The sequence below is a fragment of the Mustela nigripes genome, chromosome 13 (assembly GCF_022355385.1).
Source record: "Mustela nigripes isolate SB6536 chromosome 13, MUSNIG.SB6536, whole genome shotgun sequence".
Classification (NCBI taxonomy): Eukaryota; Metazoa; Chordata; class Mammalia; order Carnivora; family Mustelidae; genus Mustela; species Mustela nigripes.
In genome coordinates, this window is record NC_081569.1 from 112,185,719 (window position 1) to 112,200,617 (window position 14,899).

The 14,899-nt window shown below is 39.3% G+C and overlaps 1 protein-coding gene across 1 annotated transcript in view; it reads right to left on the reverse strand.

Moving 5' to 3' along the window:
- ATP6V1D (ATPase H+ transporting V1 subunit D) overlaps nucleotides 1-14,899 on the reverse strand; it is a 30,942-nt gene that overhangs the window by 2,995 nt on the left and 13,048 nt on the right. The window contains exons 3-8 of the mRNA XM_059373434.1: nucleotides 6,175-6,254; nucleotides 4,764-4,831; nucleotides 4,000-4,044; nucleotides 2,535-2,638; nucleotides 1,723-1,789; nucleotides 502-580 (exon numbers count right to left, since the gene is read on the reverse strand). Of these exons, the coding sequence (XP_059229417.1) occupies nucleotides 502-580; nucleotides 1,723-1,789; nucleotides 2,535-2,638; nucleotides 4,000-4,044; nucleotides 4,764-4,831; nucleotides 6,175-6,254 (443 nt within the window). The remainder of the gene's footprint in view (nucleotides 1-501; nucleotides 581-1,722; nucleotides 1,790-2,534; nucleotides 2,639-3,999; nucleotides 4,045-4,763; nucleotides 4,832-6,174; nucleotides 6,255-14,899) is intronic.

The window sequence follows — 14,899 nt, forward strand, 5'->3', positions numbered from 1 at the left end:
CCGGTTTAGTGTCATCATCCCTTCCAACTCTAATTGTTCATAACCAATTTATGTACATGCCTCATTTCTCTGAGTACTGTGCTAATTCTCCAAAGGTATGATTTATATTATTACATCATGCCCCCAAGTACCTTATACTTTCTCCTGGGACATGTTCACCATGCAATACATATTTGTTGATTGATTAATTCTAGTTTCTTTTTATAAGGGAGACACCCGATCTAAATTATTATTTCATTTTAAAGAATAATCAAGTCTATGAATAGTTTCCCCTAAGGGCCTAACTTCTTGGAGATGCCGTATTTTAAATATGTGCAAAACTTGGCACAGATTAGTCTCCAGAACCTTCGCCAATATTATGTCTCTTGCTTCGCATTTATCAGAATGAAATACAGGCTGTGTTAATTCCAAAGAACATAAGCCAAGAGTCTCTGAGCAACTTGAGGCTTTAGAGTATGAAAAACAAGAAATTATCCGTAACTGCCAACAATTCCAACAAACCTATAGAACTCTTCTCGCTCCCTCTCATCCAGCTCTGTGATGATATAAGCAAGGGTACGTTCAATCCGGGGAATGATGACTAGGGGTAAAAAAAAAATATATGTGAGAACTTCAGACCTTTTTTCAAGTTGCCAATGTTCATCTGTATAACAGTTACTTTTTCTAATTGTAAAATTAATGTACATTTAATGCAGAAAACAAAAACAAAAAATTAAGTATAATCCAACCATCCTAAAATAACGACTGTATTTTGGTATATGCCCTGCTAGTGTCCTTTCTATGGACAGATAACATACACAATACACACAACACAATTCTATGGACCACAATATACACAACATTGAATATACTGAATTTATATGAATATACAACACTGAACCACAGATGTTAATTTAAATATAAATTGCAATCCCTGTTAAAAAGTAGATCATCAAGCAGAGAGCATGAACTAAGTTGAGTTTTGGGTGTGTCGTAAGGTGCTTCACAGAGAATTTGCCTCTGCTTCTAAAATGTGAACTCACTGAGAGCTGAAGCTATCACCTCATCTGATCTGTTTTGCTTGAGGTTCCATTTACAAGGCCTGGCACCAGCAACTGGTCAGGAAATGTGCGTGGAAATTTTAAAAATGAGGTAACTTCCTCTTATTTAACAAAGAGTGCAAAATAACTTCTTTGCTGTTCAAAATCTGATCCTTTCTTACCTTAAAATTGAATGTTTCTTTAATGAAAACAGGGTTTCTTGAATGGAAGTATTGTGCCGACACTAAGCACTGTGACAGAATGATGAAAGAGGTGGGAAATAAATGCACCAAATGGGACAATGTTTAGGAATCAAGGAGAAGAGCAGGACATAAGGCCTACAGGAAAGGGATTTAAAGTTAAGCACGCAATGTGTTCAAAAAGATTACTGAATCACTGGAAAGAGCTAAAGAACACACTAGGCCTTTTGAAAAATAGTTTCATCCTTTATTCATAACCAGAAATGAATGAACACTTCAGAATTTTTAACTTAGCATTTCCTTATGTATATGGATTTGGGAGGAGTCACACAACTCTCTTAAAGCACTTACAACTAACACCTCCCTGTGCTGACCCCACAGCCCAGCCTGCTGCGAATGCGGCACGGGCTTGTCACCATGTGATCAGTGCCTGGTTCCCACGCAAATGTGGAGCTACAGACAAGCGAACGAACAAAGAAAGCCTCACAGCAGCTTACACTCACCATGTTCAATGGCATTTACCCGCCTGTTGGTGATCTTAATGGCTTCATCCAAAGTAACAAAGGAAGTCTAAAATAAGAGGACAAATTAGCAATTTAAGCATGAGTTTTCCTAATCATATCCTATTCACTTGGCTTTACGCAGACTGCACCTGTAGAGAACATGTGGAAACCAAGACTACTTTTCAACGATTCCCAAAGAGTTAACATTACTTCCAGTCTATTACTGTTTAAAACATTCAATTTAAACATTTAAATTTAACAATTAAACAATTAAATATAAATTTAAAAATTTAAATTTTAAACATTCAATTTTAAAATTTAAATCTTAAATTTTAATTTTAAATTTTAAACATTCAATTTTAAACATTTAAAACTGTTTAAAACATTCAATTTTAAGGCAATCTGTTTACTTCAGATTTGCCTAAAGTTATAAAAATGGCAACAGGAAGGAATCAGGCTCTATTACACACACACACACACACACATTAAGTGGCCACAAAGCGGGGGAAAATAGCTTTCAAGCATCAACCACGTTGTGTTTACATTTAAATCTAGTATTGACTGTTGCTGTTCTCACCCACCAAAGAGTGAAGCTCTACCAAGGCACATGCGTTTTGATCGTCATCAGCAGGGATAATGGTGTGGAAGCCACCACCTCAGAAATCAAAACATCTCTGGGCTTGTCTCCCATAAAATCATGAAAACAGCCTAAAGCACGAAGTGCAGGATGCTCTGATTCAAGCCGTGAGTCCTCCCCAAAGGACTCTAAGATATCGGACTAGACCCAGAGCTCTGGCTCTTTTGTTACTCACCTGCAGTGAAGCTAGTTCCACCAGTAATTCCACTGCTTTGGCGTAATTCCTCTTTAATTTAGCCAACTGTTCCCCACCTCTGGCTAAACCAGTCAGCTCGTAACCTGAAAGAACCAGTCAGACAACATTTGTCATTACGGAGTAATCTTCCCCATAAATTTCCCCAAAAGAAGTCAGACTAGGGCGCCTGGGTGGCTGACTAGGTTAAGCCTCTACTTTTGGCTCAGGTCATGATCTCAGGGTCCTGGGATCGAGCCCCACATCAGGCTCTCGGCTCAACAGGGAGCTTGTTTCCCCTCTCTCTGCCTACTAGTGATCTCTCTCTCTCAAATAAATAAATAAATAATCTTAAAAAAAAAAAAAAGTCAGACTAATACCACACAGGGAGAAACAAATTCACTGACCCCCGTTTAATGCAACGTGACGTACCCAACCCACTCCCCAGGCCATGCTGAACAGTCAATATGTTTGTTTTTTCTGAAGTGAGATTTTCAGCATTTACGTTTTTATTGAAAGTACAGTTAAAATACAGTGTAATATTAGTTTCAGGTGTTCAATATAGTGATTGGACACTTCTTCGGCACAGTGCCTGGTGCTTATCACAAGAGCGCTCCTTACCCTCCACCGCCTAAGTCACCCCGCCCTTGCCCCGCAGCCATCAGTTTGTTCTCTCGAGTTAGGAGTAACAGTGAACCGAGTTAGGAGTAACAGTGAACGGGTTTTTCTTCCCAAGGAAACTATTCTAAATATAACTACAGGAGAAGCTTTTAACCAACCTCCACTTTATCACACTGGCCCCACTGCCTCATACCCATAGCACAGTGCCACGCCGGTAACAGGTGACTCCAGCTCGCTCCACTTCTTCACTGGGGCTACCCTGAACACTCTATGTGCACCAGTGGGAGAGGAGGGCCAAAAACTGTCTCTATGAAAAGAACTTGATTACTCTGGAAAGACTCAATAATGTGTTACTACCCCAAAAATGCCACCAAATTAGAAAATGCTAAAACAATTTTTAAAAATTGAGAATGAGCTATAAAATCTAGGAGATTTAGCATTCAGACTGCATCACAGAGAGACCTTATATTACTTTAAAGAAACTCAAACTGGAAATTATAAACAATGCATTATGGGTGTAGTTTATGCAGAAAGACAACACAGAAGTCTAATTAGCGGATTCATACTCAAAGGCCACGGCCTTGTATTTTTTTTAATGGCAAGTGACTGTATGTTTATGTATTTCTAGGTTGAAATAAAGTATTTTAGGACATTATAATGTTTTATGACTCTCTGCCATAACACTTTTGTTAACTAACTCCTACCCTAAGTGTTCCATATGAGGATGCTAACACTGGAACCACTAAACTCTAAGAAAGTCTATTCCAGCACCCATTTTGCAGAAAAAGATTCCTCTGAAGAGGAATCTGGAGAACCCAGAGACATACTACCGAAGTGTCACACTTACTATCAGTTCCTTCATGGTAATGTTCAAACACTGGCAAAGTAACACCTGTTAAAACACAGAAACATGTAGGTTCACAAACATGTCCTTGAAGTACTGTTTCTTAATCACCACTGTTTGTGGTGTTTCTTTCTCAGCAAATACTCAAAAGTCAAGAGACTATCTGGAACTTAACTGGTTTCAATGAATTTAGGAAACTGGTACCCTAAGTGTTCACTCCTATTTAATAATCAAATTATCCTGAGTAATAAGAGCTCAAGTTGTTACAGTTTTCTTTCCTTTCAGTTTTGAGGTATATGTAAAATGCGGAAAAAAATGCACATAGTTAATGTACAGATTTTGATGAAATTAGATATATGTATACACCTATGATACCATCACCACAATCAAGGTAATAAACTTACCACCTCCAAAAGATCTGTGTCCCTTTTCTTGTTTGTGTGTGTGTATATGTGTGTGTGTGTTAATACTCAACACAAGATTTACCCGAAGTTTTTAAATACACAACACTGCACTGTTAACTACAGGCACCACATTGTACAGCCAATCTCTAGAATGGATTCACCGTGTATAGCTCACTTTATCCCCATTTCCCCCGCCCCCATCCTCCGGCAACCGCCAGTTACAAAGATTCTAACATGTAAAGCAATTCAACTTGTTCTAAGTAGAAGAGACTAATTAGGACATGAAGATCTTGCTGTATAATCAGGTTCATTTTTTAAATGTCATCTTTTCTTCCGAAGGATTCTAAAGCATTGAAAAATTACCTGCTACGTTATCTTTCTTAGCTCGGATCTTCACTTGGGCTTTATTAACATTCTGGATAACTGTGGTGCTGCGGAAAAAGAAAAGGCCTTGATTGTTGAGATTTTAGCGTAAGAAATAAAACTACAGGGACCCATCAGGTAGTTTCAACAGGGTGAGATGGCACAAGTATGTTTGGTAACTGTCTTTCCAGCAAAAAATCACTGCTACCAGAGTAGGGTCTCAGAGAGCAAAGGATGAACAACACTCAAAACATGACCACAAGAAAACAAGAAAGAACACGATTGTTTGAGTTTTCAGTTAGGCATGTGGTGCCACAGGTATGACATTAAGGATTTTTATTCAGGTAATGTAATTTAGAGACAACTCCCTTCTAGGTTTGCTATCCAAACTTCTAGATGTGGCTTAGTAGGACTTCGATTCCCTTACCCTAGAACGTAACTCCCATCAGGTTTTGTCAGACTCCCCAACCTGTTCTTACTAAAATAAACTGTTTTCACCATAACCACCCTCGGACGCATTCACACACCACTTACATACTACTGAGTCTCTCCCACCGCCAGAAAAGTCAATGCAAGCGGCTCTTCTACCAACACTGACAAAAATTAAAATCCATCTCTTCAAGAGGACCTATGCCCCTGAGGCTGTCAGACCTGCCAGCAAAGGCTCCTGAATAACACAGACCGGGAATGGAGACACTGCGCCACTGGGTAAAGACAACTAAAATAAAAAAACCCGGAAAATTAATTCCACCTCTGTCCCCAGATAGCCATTTGACCTCAGGAAGGCAGTGAATTTAAAGGATGAAAAAGAACATTTGCCTGGTTTATCACATAAGCTTATCTGGGGAGAACCACACAACATAACTGGCAAAACCCCCTTGGAAAGCAAAAACTAAACCATTTTACACGCTTTGTATATAAAGCATACGCTGACAGGACAAAAGCCTTAGAATTCATGCCCTCTAAACCAATTCCATTCTCAAACTTATCCTAAGGAAATATTGCTACAGAAACTAAAATATCTATGCATGAAAATGTTCATGGCATCTTTTTTAATATTCCCCAAATCTGAAAATCAACCCGAAAGTTCACCATTAGGAGAAAGAGCTAATAAATTATGCACAACTAGAGAAAGGCTATACAGCTACGTGAAAATAAGGATGTTTAGGATACAATGTTAAATGAAAATGGCCTACAGAATGTTAAGTATCCTATGCCTACAACTCTGTACCAGACAGAAGTGGGTGATAATAAAGACACTGGTGTTAGGGTCACAAAGTAATAATAAAGAACACTTCTAACACCATCATTTATCTTTAATGCTTAGATGTTTTTTGAGAGTAGCTTTTAAGGGAAATTATGAACATGAAAGCACTGTGATTTTTCAAAACACCCCATTAAGTCTTCTTACCTGAAGTCCCCTGCTGTGAACTTGGCCTCAGCAAGTGAGAAGGCAGCTTCTCTCATCACTTCACCCATCAACATTTTAGTCTGGAAAAGCATAAACCAAGAAATAATTCAACCACGTTTCTTACAAGGATTAAAAAAAAAAAAAAAAACAACAATAAAATCACATTCCTTTAATAACCAGTATTTGATACCAGGTTTCTGTCTAAAATACTGACTTGAGGGGCGCCTGGGTGGCTCAGTGGGTTAAAGCCTCTGCCTTCGGCTCAGGTCATGACCCCAGGGTCCTGGGATCAAGTCCCACATCGCGCTCTCTGCTCAGCAGGGAGCCTGCTTCCTCCTCTCTCTCTGCCTGCCTCTCTGCCTACTTGTGATCTTTCTCTGTCAAATAAATAAATAAAATCTTTAAAAAAAAAAAAATACTGACTTGATAACAAAAATACCCAATTGTGCTTGAACAGTTTTGGTTATGGTCACTAACAGTACAATACCATGTGTTCTATAATTAAAACATCAGAATAAAGACATCAAGAAATAGAAAACTATCTTCGCTGAAGGACCCATCTTATTCCTGAATGGGCCTATATTAATGTGCTCAAATTAATCTCTCAAATTCACTGACAGAAAAAAAAATTTTTTTTAAAGATTTATTTATTTGACAGAGGGAACGCAAGCAGGGGAGTGGGAGAGGGAGAAGCAGGCTTCCCGCCAAGCAGGGAGCCCGATGCAGGGCCCAATCCCACAACCCCGGGACCATGATCTGAGCCGAAGGCAGACACTCAACCAGCTGAGCTACCCAGGTGCCCCTGTGCAGAGAAAATCTTAATGGCATAGTGATTCTAATATAAACCTGGACTATTTAAAGTTTGAAAAAAATCCAACAATCTTTTTGAAAGAAAAAAAGGGCAAATGGGCAGAGTTGCCAAGTATTAAAAATAAGAAAATACATCCAATACAGGGACAAAATAAATCAATGAACTATAACAGAGTTCAGAAAAAGTCACAGGTCTCTATGGAAATTTAGTAACATGAAGAGACCATGCACCTGGCCGCCCACTTACAAAACGAGCTTGTCCCTACCTCCTTACATCACACACTTCAGAAATTCTTAAAGTTTAAAAAAAAAAAAACTATAAAACATAGAATATTTTCTTAATCTTTTTTAGGCCTTTCTAAGAATTATTTATAACGCAAAAGCTGTATTTAAAAAAAAAAAAAAAAAGACTTAACAGATTTGACCAAGTATTTTTTTAAAAAGGCTAGAGAAAAATATTATTAGCATTTTACACAGAATATTTGTAGAACTTCGACAGAAAGATAAATAAAAGAAATTCACCAAGAAAATCAAATCATCTGTAAACATGAAAAAATGCTCAACCTACAATCAGAAGTACTGCAAATTAAAAGATACTAATTTTAGGGGCACGTGTTAAGTATACAACTCTTGATTTTGGCTCAGGTCATGCTCTCAGGGTTATGGGATCAAGTCCTGCATCAAGCTCCATGCTCAGCATGGAGTCTGCTTGAGATTCTCTCTCTCCCTCTACCCCTCCCTTGGCTCACTCACTCACTCTCTGAAATAATAAAAAAAACTTTTTTAAAGAATAAAAATTGGGGCAACTGGGTGGCTCAGTGGGTTAAAGCCTCTGCCTTCGGCTCGGGTCATGATCCCAGGGTCCTGGAATCGAGCCCCACATCAGGCTCTCTGCTCAGCGGGGAACCTGCTTCCTCCTCTCTCTCTGCCTGCCTCTCTGCCTACTTGTGATCTCTCTCTAATAAATGAATAAAATCTTTTAAAAAAAAGAGAATAAAAATAAAAGATACCACTTTTAGCCCAATAGATTGGCAACAAATAAAAAAAATTAATACCCAGTTAGGAAGAATCTGAGAGAACAGGTCTCACTAATCATTGGTAGGAATGTGAATTTGTGTAACAACTTGGAGAATAATTTGGCAATATCCATGAAAAATTGAAATGAATAGGGGCACCCGGGTGGCTCAGCTGGTTTAGCATCTGCCTTTGGCTCAGGTCATGATCTCAGGGTCCTGGGATCGAGCCCAGCATCAGGTCTCTGCTCAGTGGGGATTTTTAAAAAATGCAAATGACGGATTCTAAAGATTCTAAGACTTCCCACAGAAACGCTAGCACACATAGTGAGGTGGAGGAGGGACAGTAAAGTATCCTCTAGAGGGAGAAGGCACTCTGAGACAGAAAAACAATGCAAGACACTCCGTACCATTTACAGAGTTTTATTCCAGGTAACTTCCCGACAAGGAGGGACAGGCAGCTACATAGCTAACCTCCCCCCACCCCTGCTCTCTTCCAAGTATGGACCATAACCACTTTTATAGAGCGAGGGGGTTTGGTGGGGTGGTCACAGGGTAACTGCCTAAAGTGGTAGCCTCTGTGCACCTGCCATCTCTACTAGTTGCCTCGAGTGGCATGCTTTCTGCACCACTTAGGAAGATGAGAACAACCCTCCCCATATTTCAGTCAGGGATAACATTAACCTCCAAGGGGCCTGGAACACACAACCCCAAGGGAAGTCACTGCGGCATGACCAAGACGGAGGACCTAAAATGGGAGTCAGTGTTGTCAGCACTGCTACACTCTACCCTTGACATCTTTATGGCCGGTATAATCGTTACCTGCCATTCTTTCACAAGGACCATACAGCCAGGTACTGGGAGGTGACTTGCAGCCCTATACCACAATATTAATATACTTATAAAACCAGAGAAAATACTTAGAACTGTGGTTCCCTAACAACCCTGTAAAGAGGACCTTTGCACAGACTCAGCCTATTGGAGCAATTGTAACTTCAGTGTAAGTGTGGCGTATGACAAGATGTTTCCAGACACAAGAGAAACATTAACAATGCAGGATTATGGGCAGTAAGAAATGTTTTACCAGCAATAGATATGGCAAATCTTCAGTTAGCAAAAACAGGGTAGTGGTTTAGTCCCCATGAGCTAATATCCTCCCTGACTTTGGTATTTTCCCCAGGAGATGAAACCATTTATTTTGCTCCTTCATATCATCAGAGGATATGACCGTGTTGTACATATGCAACCTCGCTAACAATCCTACGTCAACAATCAACATACAACTCTTTGCATGTGCTGGGCCCTGACCCAATATATAATGAAGGGTTGAGAATACTGGATGTGAGGGGGAGGAGCAAGATGGCAGAAGAGCAGGAGACTTAAATATCATCAGGTCCCATGAGTTCAGCTAGTTAGTTATCATTCTGAACACCTACAAACTCAAGAGATCAAAGAGAAGAAGACCAGCAATTCTAGGAACAGAAAATCAACCACTTTCTGGAAGGTAGGATGTCCAGAGAAGTGAATCCAAGGCGATACACAGAAAGAGAGACTGCGGTGGGGAGGGGCGGATCCCGGCAAGCAGTGGAGCACATAATCAGAACTTTCAAAAGTCTGCTCCACGAGGGATGTCACTCCAGAGGCTAAATGGGGGGGTGGAGCCCTTGTGGGAACAGTGTGGTCTCAGGACCTGTGGGGTCACAAAAAGACCTGGGGTGCCTGAGGGTGGCAGAGCTCCCAGGTATTGGAGCAGGGAAGCCAGCTGCAGAGATGGAGCCAAGGAGGGGCTCTCAGCTCAGGGTTACCTTAAACCGTGATCCAAGGCACAGTCGGGCCCCTGCTCTTCAAGTAGGGACCCCACAAGCAGCAGATCTGGGGTGACTCCCCTCCTTACACCTCCAGAAGGAGCAGCACAGGAGCATGCAGCAGGAATCTGCTGTGTTTAAAGACTCCAAATGGGGCCGTGGCCAGAGATGGAAACGTTGGGTCACAGGCTGGGTGAGCATAGAGTGCGGTCAGAGACCAGGGATAAGGGAGGGATTGACTGCTTTTCTCTGGGGATGTACTGAGGAGTGGGGGCCCTGAGCTCTCAGCTCCTCCTGGTCAGAGACTGGGAGGCTGCCATTTTCATTCCCATCCTCCAAAGCGGTTCAGAAAGTGTTCAGGGAACAAAAGGTCCCAAGAGCAAAACCGAGCAGATTACTTAGCCTGGGCCCTGGCAAGGGCAATACGATTCTGCCTGCAGCAGAGACATTTGAAAATTAGTACAACAGGCCCCTCACCCAGAAGATCACCAAGAACATCCAGCCAAGACCAAGTTCACTAATCAATGAGAACTGAGGAACTCCAGAGCTAGGGGAATATAGCACACAGAATTCATGGCTTTTTGCCTCATGATTAATCTTTAGTCTTTCAAAGTTAAGTTTTTTATATTTTATTTTTTCTTATTCTATTTTTTAAAATTTTTCCGGTTTCCTACTTTAACGTTTAACTATTTTCTCTTATCAAGACATTTTTAAAACAATCTTTTAAAATTTTCATTGTTATATTCTACCCCTTCATTGTATTTGACCTTATTTTTTGTATACATGTAGGTTTTTCTTTTTTAAAATCTTGGGATACAGTACTTTTAATAGATCAAAATACCCTAAATCTAGCACATGGCTTTGTTCTAGTCTCAGCCTGATCACATTCTTTTCTCTCTCTCTTTTTTTTTTTTTTTTAAAGATTTTATTTATTTATTTGACACAGAGAGAGAGAGATTGCAAGTAGGCAGAGGCAGGCAGAGAGAGAAGGGGAAGCAGGCTCCCCGCCTAGCAGAGAGCCCAATATGGGGCCTGATTCCAGGACCCTGAGACTACAACCGGAGCCAAAGGCAGAGGTTTAACCCATTGAGGCACCCAGGTGCCCCTTCTTTTTTTTTTTTTTTTTAACCAACTTCTTATATTATCAATTCCTTTTTTAGAATCTTTTTAAATCTTCATCTTTACAGTCACATTCCATTCCTTCATCGTGTTTACCCTTATTTTTGTATACATGTAAGTTTTTCTTTCTTTCAAAATTTTGGGAGGCAGTTTCTTCTAACAGACCAAAATATATCCAAAATCAAGTGTGTGGCTCTGTTCTATTCACCAGTATTTTTTAAAAAGGGAGGGGATATATATACACACACATATGTATATGTATATGTATATACATATGTATATACACACATACGTGTATGTGTGTGTGTGTCTCTCTCTCTCTTTTTTCCCCCCCTTCTCTTTCCTTGTTTCTTCTCCCCCCAGTTTCGGGTCTTTCTTGATTTGGTCAGTGTGTATTTTTCTGAGGTCGTTGCAACCCTTTTAGTATTTTGTTCTCTCATTCGTCTATTCTTATCTGGATAAAATAACAAGGTGGAAAAACTCACCTCAGGGGAAAAAAAAGAACAAAAGGCAGTACCAATGGCTAGGGACCTAATTAATACAGACATTAGTAATATATCAGAACTAGAGTTCAGAATGACAATTACCAAGGTGCTAGCTGGGCTCAAAAAAAAGCATGAAAGATACTAGAGAATCCCTTTCTGGAGAAATAAAAGCACTTTCTGGAGAAATAAGAGAACTAAAATCTAACCAAGTTGAAATTAAAAAAGTATTAATGAGGTTCAATCAAAAATGGAGGATCTTACTGCTAGGATAAATGAGGGAGAAGAGAGAATTAGTGATAAAGAAATGATGGAGAATGAAGTTGAGCAAAAGAGAGACAAACAACTACTGGACCACAAGGGGAGAATCTGAGAGATAAGTGATACCGTAAGATGAAACAATATTAGAATAAGTGGGATCCCAGAAGAAGAAAGGGGGGGGCAGAAGGTATATTGGAACAAATTATAGCAGAGAACTTCCCTAATGTGACAAATGGAACAAGCATCAGAATCCAGCAGGCATAGAGAACACCCCTCAAAAATCAATAAAAATAGGTCCACACCCCCTCAACTAGTAGTAAAATTTACAAGGTTCAGTGACAAAGAGAAAATCCTAAAAGCAGTTCAGGACAAGAGGTCTATAAACATACAACGGTAGAAATATTACATTGGCATTAGACCTATTCACAGAGACCTGGTAGGCCAAAAAGGACTGGCATGATATACTCAAAGCACTAAATGAGAAAAATATGCAGCCAAGAATACTATATCCAGCTAGACTGTCACTGAAAATAGAAGGAGAGATATAAGCTTCCAGGACAAACAAAAACTAGAAAAAATTGCAAACACCAAACCAGGCCTACAGGAAATATTGAAAGGGGTCCTCGAAGCAAAGACAGAGTCTAAAAGTAACAGACCAAAAAGGAGCAGAGACAATATACAGTAACAGTCACCTTACAGGCAATACAATGGCACTAAATTCTTATCTTTCAATAGTTACCCTGAGTGTAAATGGGCTAAGTGCCCCAATCAAAAGACACAGGGTATCAGAATGGATAAAAAAAACAAAACCCATCAATATGCTGTCTACAAGAAACTCATTTTAGACCCAAATGACACCTCCAGATTTAAAGTGAGGGGGTGGAAAACAATTTACCATGCTAATGGACATCAAAAGAAAGCTGGGGTGGCAATCCTTACATATCAGATCAATTAGATTTTAAGCCAAAGACTTTAATAAGAGATAAGGAAGGACACTATAACATATTCATAGGGTCTGTCCAACAAGAAGATCTAACAATTTTAAACATCTATGCCCCTAACATGGGAGCAGCCAACTATATAAACCAAAAGAAACACATTGACAAGAATACAAAAATAGTAGGGTACTTTGACAAAATGTTAAATGGACAGATCATCCAAGCAAAATATCAACAAGGAAATAAATGCCTTAAAGGACACACTGGACCAGATGGACATCACAGATATATTCAGAACATTCCATCCGAAAGCAACAGAATACATATTCTTCTTTAGTGCACATGGAACATTCTCCAGAATAGATCACATCCTGGGTCACAAATCAGGTCTCAACCGGTATCAAATGATTGGGATCATTCCCTGCATATTTTCAGACCACAATGCTCTGAAGCTAGAACTCAATCACAAGAGGAAATCTGGAAAGAACCCAAATATATGGAGACTAAAGAACATCCTTCTAAAGAATGAATGGGTCAACCAGGAATTAAAGAAGAATTGAAAAAAATTCATGGAAACAAATAATGAAAACACAATGGTTCAAAATCTGTGGGACAAAGCAAAGGCAGTCCTAAGAGGAAAATATATAGCAATACAAGCCTTTCTCAAGAAACAAGAAAGGTCTCAAATACACAACTTAACCCTATACCTAAAGGAGCTGGAGAAAGAACAGCAAAGAAAGCCTAAACCCAGCAGAAGAAAAATAATAAAGATCAGAGTAGAAATCAATGAAACAGACCCAAAGAACAACAGAACAAAATCAGGAGCTGGTTCCTTGAAAGAATTAATCAGATTGATAAACCCCTGCCCAGTCTTACCAAAAGGAAAGAGAAAGGACCAAAATAAGTAAAATCATGAATGAAAGAAGAGAGATCACAACTAACACCAAAGAAATACAATTATAAGAACATATTATGAACAACTATACACCAACAAATTTGACAAACTGGAAGAAATGGATGCCTTCCTAGAGACATATAAACTACCAAAACTGAACCAGGAAGAAACAGAAGAAATGAATAGACCCATAACCAGTAAGGAGATTGAAGCAGTCATCAAAAATCTCCCAACAAAGAAGAGCCCAGGGCCAGACAGCTTCCCTGGGGAATACTACCAAACATTTAAAGAAAAATTAATATCTATTCTCCTGAAACTGCTCCAAAAAATAGAAGAAAAACTTCAAAACTTATTTTATGAGGCCAGCATTACCTTGATCCCAATACCAGACAAAGACCCCATCAAAAAGGAGAATTACAGACCAATATCCTTGATGAATATGGATCAAAAATTCTCACCAAAATACTAACCAATAGGATCTAACAGTACAAAGGATTATTCACCACGAATATTATTCAGCTAGTGGGATTTATTCCTGGGCTGCAAGGTTGGTTCAACATCCACAAATCAATCAATGTGATACAATACATTAATAAATGAAAGAACAAGAACCGTAGGATCCTCTCATGGATACTGAAAAAACATTTGACTAAGTACAGCATCCTTTCTCGACCAAAACTCTTCACAGTATAGGGACAGAAGGTACATACCTCAGTATCATAAAAGCCATCTATGAAAACCCCACAGTGAATATCAATCTCAGTGGGGAAAAACTGAAAGATTTTCCCCTAAGGTTAGAAACACAGCAGGGCTGTCCACTATCCCCACTGCTATTCAACATAGTACTAGAAGTCCTAGCCTCAGCAATCAGACAACAAAAAGAAAGAAAAGGCATCCAACTCGGCAAAGAAGTAGTCAAATTCTCACTTTTTGCAGGTGATATTATACTTTATGTGGAAAACCCGAAAGACTCCATTCCAAAACTTCCAGAACTCATTCAGGAATTCAGTAAAGTTTCAGGATATAAAATCAATGCACAGGAATCAGTTGTATTCTATACACCAATAGCAAGACAGAAGAAAGAGAAATTAAAGAGTCAATCCCATTTACAATTGCACCTAAAACCGTAAGATACCTAGGAATAAACCTAACCAGAGGCAGTCTCTGTACTCAGAAATCTATAAAGTACTCATGAAAGAAACTGAGGAAGACACAAAGAAATGGAAAAACGTTCCATGCTCATGGATTGGAAGAACAAATATTGTGAAAATGTCTGTGCTACCTAAAGCAATCTACACATTTAATGCAATCCCTATCAAAATACCATCCATTTTTTTCAAAGAAATGGAACAAATAATCCTAAAATTTATACGGAACCAGAAAAGACCCCAAATAGTCAGAG